The 9,250-nt window shown below is 42.2% G+C and overlaps 1 protein-coding gene across 2 annotated transcripts in view; it reads right to left on the reverse strand.

The window, feature by feature from the left end:
• Positions 1-7,769, reverse strand: part of FAM155A (family with sequence similarity 155 member A) — a 602,381-nt gene extending 594,612 nt beyond the window's left edge. Inside the window, exon 1 of one of the 2 annotated variants that reach the window (XM_021065383.1) lies at positions 6,195-7,769. In XM_021065383.1, coding sequence (XP_020921042.1) covers positions 6,195-7,100 — 906 coding nt within the window. In that variant the 5' untranslated portion in view covers positions 7,101-7,769. The remainder of the gene's footprint in view (positions 1-6,194) is intronic. The other variant, XM_021065384.1, reaches the window with a different exon arrangement.

The following is a 9,250-nucleotide window of genomic DNA, read 5'->3' on the forward strand; positions in this document are numbered from 1 at the left end:
ATGAATGACTGTGTGTAGAAACAGACTACCAAGGGAAGGAAAATCAACTATTACCTTTTAATACTTTAAACACCCAAGAAGTAAATATTTTCATGTATTCCAGCACAATATATAGTATAAATCATTAACTATTTATCACCAAAGAAAAGCAATTGTTAATATCTCCTGTTTCCAGTTTTAAAGAATCAGAGTAAATTAAAACATTTTACTAATGAAATTTCATTATTTGTATTGTAATAATTTTTTTTGTCTTTTCTAGGGCCGCTCTCCGCGGCATATGGAGGTTCCCAGGCTAGGCGTCCAATCGGAGCTGTAGCCAACGGCCTACGCCAGAGCCACAGCAACGCGGGGATTCAAGCCACGTCTGCAACCTACACCACAGCTCACGGCAACGCCGGATCTTTAACCCATTGAGTGAGGCCAGGGATTGAAATCGCAACCTCATCGTTCCTAGTCGGATTCGTTAACCACTGAGCCATGACAGGAACTCCTGTAATAATGTTTCTTATTAGATAAAACTTAAATTACATGCTTCACAGCATCTTCTAATCCAAAGTTTCAAAAAATAAAATATGACTGATATTATGATCACTTCAAAACAGAATAATAAGATCCTTTCAAAATGAATCCCTAAGTGTGGTAGTATTCTGTGCCTACTTAGCAGCTTGTATCATCAAAAAACTGTGTAAATGTCAACTAGGTATTCCAATATGATAGAAATAAATAAAAAGGGAGACATGACTCATCATTACAATGGAATCAGAAAAGTAAAAATGAATTACTAATTTCCTAAGTTTAAGAAAGTGAATAGGTGGAGAAAGAAGAGACCAAACCACTTAAATATTATGAAAAGCCAAAATGTTTTCTCTTAAAACCAACCCATACTTCTGAAAAAGTCTAAATTTATCTAAGCTAAAATTCATATAAACTTATTTATAAATCTAAAATTAAGAGACACATATAAGGAGACTAAGATTCCTCTAGTCAAACAGTTGATCGGTCTCACAGAGACAATCAACTAATTTCTGTACTCAACCCATTAGTGAACACCAGTATAATGACTCAGTTCTGGCTAAAAGACAGAACATTCACAGTCAATAGGCCCATCCTTGAATGTCCAAACCTCTGGCCGTCTGTGCTTCCTCCTCCCTCTCCTGTTCTGTCCTGGCACATTCCCTAAACCTCGCACCCCAGTGGTTCACTTCTCATCTACTTCCTCGGCCCAGTCACCACATATCTGCTTCCCTCCCCTTGGCTATGTTCTCCTGTCTTTACCGCCAATTAAAAAAAAAAAAAATCTCAGTTCCTTTCTCATCAGTTGGACAAATGAGATTATTATGTATTACTGAGGCACGGGGGCTAAAAGCTCTATCCACTTTGGTCGTCCCTGTCACCTAAAACGGTGGTAAAGTAAATGTTTACTGACAGTGAAGAAACGCCCTTGCTCTGCAAATCAGTGTGAAGTGCACAACAACCTGTCTGGTGTCTAGTCAATGTGAGGTCGACACAGATGATTAAGATCAAAAAGGAAATTGGGAATTGAAATTAAAGCAATCGGTCAGCTAACTCACACCAAAACAGCACTGTGTTTGAAACAGTCATCTATAAGTTTGTTCTTGTACCCAATCTAGTACAAAACTGAATCTTAGCAGAGTATGATCCGGATGTACAGCAGCTGGAGACGGAGAATGATTTCCTCTACTTTCCCTCTTCCTTTAATTCACCTTGCGTGTGCAGACAAAAACCTCATCTGATTAAAGTGGTTAAAACCAGTGTGTAACAGCAATTATTAAAACTTGGTAGTTATGCCCTAAATAGCTACTAATTTGACCCAATTATAAATCTGAAGTTAAAAAAAAAAATCATTCTTTGGTCTATAAAGCAAGAGCATATAATATTAAGATAAAATTTGGGGTGTTTTCCTACAAAAATAAAACAGATCATAAATCAGTAGTTATACACGAGACAAAAATCTGAAAAATAAAATCTAGGTCATAAAAACGGTTATGATAGTGGCTTTGACCTTATAAATAGCCTTATTAATGGCGGTCATCTGAAGGTTAGACTGATTTTGCAGAGAAGCAATTCAACTGTGAAAATATGATTTGAAAATAATACAGTAGCAGAATATAAAAGAGATCTATTTGCAGATGTAGTCCGCACTCTGCACAGTGTCATAATATGTACAATAGCACTTCAATGACTAACAGCAAAATAGTACTGTAGATTTAATATCTAAGTGGAAAGGATATTTTATTTTTTGAAACTACTCTTAAGAATCTACAGTGTATGATACTAAAATAAATATGAACTTAAGAAATGCCTTTTATTTTAATTGCACATTATGTAATTCAAATTCTGTGGTTCCTGCAAATCATATAGAAGCCCTGAGTATCACAGCTATTATATATCCCTAACACTGACAGAGTATTTCTTTGGTCATCATCTGTTAAATAAAAATAAGGAGTATAATTTACTTTAATATAAGATTATAAAATAAAAACAGACGACTGTATACATTCTTCAGAGTATAAAGATTAGAAGCTATTCAGAAAGAAGTAACATACAGAAATGTAATAATTTATGTTTGAATCTAATCTCAAATCCACTTTCCTTGACCATCTGTCTTGAGGAAGAGTGACACAATAAATCTATCAGTAACAAAAGTATACCTGTAACATAGAAATTATATTCCCTAAATATCCCAGTTTTATAATATGTAATTTCAAGAATTCTTCAAAGCTAAAGAACGGCATATTTAAGAAAAAATTCAGGTATGTTTATAATGTATATATATATAATGTAGCTTAGAATATTGTACTTTTTATTATTACCAGCTTTGAAGATTTTAACAGATTTGTCAGATTCTAGTTATATATCAAAATCATCATTTTGAACAACTGCAAAGCCCAGAAAAGAATCATAATTGCCATAATTTCTGCTACCTGATTTATGTAACATAGCAGCTTGAATGCTGTAGTCTAATTGATATATGGAAAAGTTCTTATTCTTTATTTTACCATAAATTACTTCCCAGATAAGGATGTATATTTACTTTAAAAATTAAACCAGTTATTCCTCTGAATTTTTAAAAATATTCTCGGGCGCAAATGATTTCTACTACATGTTGCAACCAAAGGTCTATTAAAGTAAATCCAAGCTATATTTGATCTTCAATTACCTCGGGCCCAAGACAAGGTGACTGGATTAGATCAATGTTGGTGTTTTGGTTTGTTTGTTTGTTTGTTTGTTTTTTTCCAGTATAATGTGTCAAAAGCCCTTTAAATCAAGTTAAATAAAAATTAAATTTAATCTGCTTTGGTTTCATACATATACAGAATGTGGATTTTTTTCAACGGGTAAGATTATAAAACTGGATGGTAATAATATATCCTAACTTTCAAAACTTGGAAATCACTGTATTAATCATTTAATTAAGTATGAGTATAACAAAGTTAATCTATTTCTCCTAAAATACGAATCCTAATAATTTGTATAACTAATGTGATTAACTATAGTCTCTCTATAAGTATACAAATACATTAACAAACTATTAAATTGAACTTTTTCATGGCTGTATTACCAATTCTGGAAATATAATGCATTTACTTTTAATGTAGCCTGAGATTTTGTCATTAACCTTAAAATGTGGAAAATTTCACGCAGATTACATAGTTTACACACTGCCCTGATGACAGTCATCATCTCATGATTGAAAGTGTCTGAATTAAGTAAAAGTGTTTAGGAAGAAACTCAGATACATTCTCCAAAGACAACAAGTAGCATTTTAAGCCCATAATATACTTTGTATGTGGATGTGTTTGTAGTTTTGAAGAATCATAGAGAAATTACATATTAAGCTAAGGAGCTCCTCAACAGATTGTGAGTTACCAACTAAGAACCCCGAACAACTCCCACACCCCAAGCTAAAATCTGAAACTGTTTAAGAGCAATTATTGTGGAATAAATGTTTCAAGTGTTTCCAATTAACCAACAACCAAGAAATAGCTACATGACACCACAAGTAATAAATTTTGTGTTGTGGAGATGAAAAAACTCAAATGTTTGTGTTTACTTTTCAATGTGAAGAAACGTTTCTAAAAAGGAGTTAAAAATTTTATAATGTGAGTTTGTGCATACAGCTAACAACTACTATTCGACATGAAAACACAATCCGGGATGAATTAGTTCATAACATTAAAAATTAGTTTAACCTATACTATGCCTTACAGCTATGATGATACAAGTTTAACGTTGGTAATTACTTCAGGTCAAGGGGGAAATACACATTTATACATATTGAAAACTTGAATATTTAATCAAAAATATATATGACACGCTTATTTGAATTTGTGCTATAGTCTATTGACAATGATGACTACCTTTTAAATGCTGAACTTATGCAAACTGGAATTGCTAGAGATGTCTGAGACTATACATTCAAGAAAGAAAGCAAATTCAAATTATTATAATGGATCATGTTTAAACATAAATCTACTGAAACCTCTGCAAGCTTTTTATTAGTAGTAGAATTAGCAGAGCATTAATTTTCCCTGCCTTTATAATTTTGATGCAGTGTATCTTGTCAAAGTAAATAACCATGCAATAAATACACTAGTCATTCATTATTAACTTCTACCATTAAGATTAAGATTTATTCCCAGGCATAACTTACAGGAGTATAACAAAGAAAAATATGTGAGAAACTTTTAAAATCCATTTATCTAATGAAGGAGCACTCTAAGTTAATGTTTTAAACTCAATATTATTATATGCAAAAATATATGTTTCTGGCCTTAAAGAATGTTGGCAAAGCAAGTTTAGTTTGAGTTTAGCTGAAGTGTCAAAAGCACACCTTTGCAATCCAAACTAAAATATAGCTCTTGAACCATGCTCATTTTAAGTAGGTATTCCTTTGGCCAGTTCTCTTGTCAAAGCATCACAAAATCCTTTGATCCACACTGTCCCTGATTACACTTGCTCAGTACAAAGTAAGTGAGGCAAAAGAGGGACCATTGTGTTCCTACAGGGAGACTGGGGGAGTGGTGAGGAGAAAAGAAGAGAGAAAATGTGGTGCAATTATTTCTTTGGAAAAACAATACTATTGCATAGTTTAATAAATTACCTTAGGAACAAAACATTAAGGCTTCCTGAGATTGTGTCATCATTTCTTCCCTACTAAAAAAGGTCACTGCAGTATCTTCAACAGAGCTCTTGAGCAAATCTCATTTCAGCACCAAGGACAGCAACACTTGCACTAGGACACACATCCATCCCTGGTTGCAGTGGCCACTTCTAAAGAAACTTATACACACTTCCATTTGCGAATCAACAAGGATTATAGCCATTATTGTATTCAACAGGAAGAGGCTGAATATAATATATGTTATGAAAGAGTTCAATATTTTTCATTCATAGCACCAGGCATTTGCCAATTAGTACTTCTGGAGAGCATCCTGAAAATTCAAGCTAATTACATAAGGGGGTGATACATCACCTAAAACTGATCATTTATCACCAAATACTTATTTCAAACTTTCTACCCATAAAAATTGAGTATTGAGTCTCTGATCAATAGCAATACAAAATTCTAAGAGAAAACAGGAAACTTATGAGTGAATACATTTAGGTAGGCCCCCAGATTTTTCAAACAGCCAGAACAACCCCTGTAAAATGGTTTTTTGTTCTTCCTACATAAACAACCACAAACATTTTCTCTTGTCCCTTTAGTCAACCAGCTTAATGATGTCGCTATCAGAGAGTTTAAGCATAAAGTCCATAAGCTAGACCGTACATGTCTGTCTCCGACTCGCCTGAGTTTAGCTGGGGTCATCCATATGCAGCTCCATCACTGTCTTTCTAACAAGCATCACTCAAATTCCATTTTTTTAAAAAAGGTAACGCTTTGAAGCAACTCCGTAGCTTTAAGAGACAGTTAGAGCACCTGCTTTTTTATCTCAGAAGATCAGAATCTTCCTGATCTTCTAAGGATTCCCAGAGGACAACACCAATCTGCCAGCAAGCCACAAAACAGTCCCAAATCAAGCAGCAAGTCAAGCTCTCACAACCACAAAAACAACAGTTGAAGTAACAAAACCAGAGTCAAAAAGCTATTTTAAAACTCTCTAAGACACGCCAACCAAGCACACACATATACAAAACCCCCAAGGATGGAAAAAACCTACTGTTCCTACCTTACAGTCCTCAGGGCAGGATTTCACCGAGTACTCCTCCGATTGTAAGTATTTATGGAGCACGCTTTCAAACTCTTCGTATTTCTCCTGAGCGTGGTGGTCATAGTCTTGGTAAGCCTCGATGCACTGCCTGCAAGTGGTCATCTCACCGCCCTCCTTGAGCACCACATCCAGACTACAGTTCAAAGTGTTGGGGCTGGACAACCCCGAGAACAACTCCCAAAGTGTGTAGGAATTACAAAACGAAAGGTAAAAATCCGACAAGTTCCAGAGCGGAGTTGGATGCGTCCCCCTCACCTGCTGCTCCTCCCCCCCGGCCGCCACCCCCCGACTCCAGTTCCTGGCGCACACGGCGTCCGCGCTCTCCACCGTGAAGCACTGGCCCGAGGAGGCGCCCTGGGGGTAACAAGTCTCCAGGCGCCACACGGGTTTGGCAGAGTTTCCTAGAAAAAGAGCCTTGCCCCGGTTGTTTTTGCCTCGGTTGCCCTTGCCGCCGCCGCCGCCGCCGTCTCCGGGGGAGGGGGGCAGGGTGGGGGACGAGGAGGCGGAGAGGAGTCTGTGTGCCTGGGCGGCGGGCGAGGACTCCCCCATGCTCGCCAGGAGCGCGGGCCAGGAGGGTTCCTGCTGCCTCTGCCGCTGCTGCCGCTGCCTCTGATGCTGCTGCCGCTGCTGCTGCTGCTGCTGCTGCTGCTGCTCCTTGTCCCGGGTCCGGGTCAGCTTGGCCTCGGCGCAGAACCACAAGTGATCAGAGAGCAGGACTGTGAAAAACAAGAGAGATGCCAGAGACAGTCGCCATTTCTGAGCCCTCTCTGAATCGATGAACGGTTTCTCGTTCTCCCGGGGTGCTGCCAACCAGATTTTTAAGCCGTCGTCATACTGCCGACACATCCAAGCACCCCTGGTCATATTTTGGGAACGCACAGCCCTGGCCGACTCCACCGTGAGGGCTCCTGTGCCGGTGTCACCACAACATGCATTGACTTAGAGGGTTGAATTTCCTTATCCCCTCCTCCAGTTTCTTCTCTCTCCCTCTCCCTCTCCCTCTTTTCTCGCTCTCTCTCTTTGCCTACATAAATATTACCAGGCTTTGGAGGAAGATCTGACTTGCTTCCGACCTAATCATCAGCCGACCCCATCTTCTGTAGAGGGGGAAACAATAATGCAGAGAGGGAGAGAGAGAGAGAGTCAGTCGGAGGCTGGGGCTGGTGGCCGGCGGTGAGCTGAGTGCAGGAGGTGATGGTGGAGGCGGCAGGGCGGCTGGCGCGGCTCCTCTCACCCAGGCATAGTCAGAGCGCGGGTCCCCATGGCCCCGCCGAGGACAGCCGGCTCTCCCCTGCCAGGGGCATGCCGCGTCTCCGCTGCCCACTGACTGCGACCAGAGCGCCTCCCCAGTCCTCTCCTCCTCCTCTTCCTCCTCCTTCCTTTCCTTCTGCTTTCTCTCCTCCTCCTCCTGCTCCTACTTCTCGCTCGCTCTCCCCGAGTCCGGAGCCTGGGCTGCCGCCGCCGGCAGGGCTCTCCCTCCCCCCACCCCCCACCCCGCGCTCTAACTGCCGCCGCCGCCGCCGCCGCTGCCGCAGGTCTGCCCGCGGGCGCCGCCGCCGCCGCCGGGCTCCGAGTGCTGACGCCGCCTCCCTCGGACCTCGGGGCCGAATCGCCTGGGCTGGGCCTCCCGAGAGCCACAGTCATCTTTAGTCTCCGGCTAAGTTGCCGCCATCTTCGTCCTGGAGAAACACTTTTTTAGGGGGAGCGCCGGGTTTTGCGTCATCTCCTCCCGCGCCGAGCTCTCTCCATCCTGGCGCATTGGCACCGGGCTCGGCCCGGGAGGAGGGGGAGGAGGGCGAGGACGCAAGGGGTCCGGCGGGGTGGGGGCCGGCTGTACCCACAGGCTGGCCTGGGCTGCAGCTCTGGCGCCCCCTCTTTCCTTCCTGGGCCCCCCGCCCCACCTTTTGTTTTTGTTTTTTCTTTATCACTGATCAAAGTAACAATGCTGACTGCAAGCCTGGGGATGCTTGCTAATTTCTTCAGCATCTCCCGCTCTCTCTCTGACTCTGGAAGAAGTCCGAGGTGCCGGCGGGCGGTCAGAGGTATCTAGCGGGGCGAGGGCCTGGGTGTTGCCTCCTTAACAAAAGAAAGGTTGGGGGTATGGGAGTAAACGTGAAATGGCAAGCGGGGGCGAGGGGAGATGATGTGACATTTGATCTCTTTGCATGTGCCTCAGAATCCCTAGACAACTAGAGATCAACAGCTTCCAGCTGCATTAAATTATTTTGTCAAATAATTTGAGTCTATGGAAGGGATGATGTGTGCGCACCTACATCTTTAGCTGTATATATGACAGCGACATCTTTCATAAAGTAAAAGGAGATTAGAAGTGGCTTCATAGAGTCTTAGGGAAAAACAGTAAGACCGAGGCTACCAAGGTCCACCGACTAGCCCACGGTTTCGCATTCGACATCTTGACCTCGGAGAATTCCTCCTCCGATCTGGAGCATCCCATTCTCCCGAGATCCCCACTCCAAAGGCCTGCGCCCCAGCCCCCGCCCAACTGGGCTTTGCTGTCGCCCAGGACTTCCGCAGCAGCGGGCCACCGGGCTGCCGGAGTGGAGGCCGTTGCAGTTCGAGCCTCTGGTGCCCCTTAGCGTTGGCTCTCGGAGTTCCAAGAAGGAACAGCGTCAGACGCACTGGGAAAATCAGGGGTCTTCTCAAGAGTCAATGCTGTGGACAAACATCAGTCTCGTATTCTTTGAAGACCCTGCCCACTTTGCCCTTCACTCCCACGGGAGCTGCAAGAGCTGGAGACTACGCGGGTGCCTGCGCTTCTTGTGCGCGCACACGCGCACCCTGAGCGCAGCACTGTCCTGAGCTCTCTCCGGTGGTCGCGTAGGACAGCAGTTTGCTTCACCAGGTTCACTGTGTGAACCTCCTTTCCCTGCTTTCTAATGATTCTAATATTCTGTGGGGTGCCCATTCACATGAACAGAATTAGAATGCCATCATTCTAAGCAACTAAGTGGAGAAACCAAAAGGATGGATCATGCGTATTCATATTCTTTTTA

Source organism: Sus scrofa, chromosome 11 (genome assembly GCF_000003025.6).
Source record: "Sus scrofa isolate TJ Tabasco breed Duroc chromosome 11, Sscrofa11.1, whole genome shotgun sequence".
In the NCBI taxonomy this organism is placed as follows: domain Eukaryota; kingdom Metazoa; phylum Chordata; class Mammalia; order Artiodactyla; family Suidae; genus Sus; species Sus scrofa.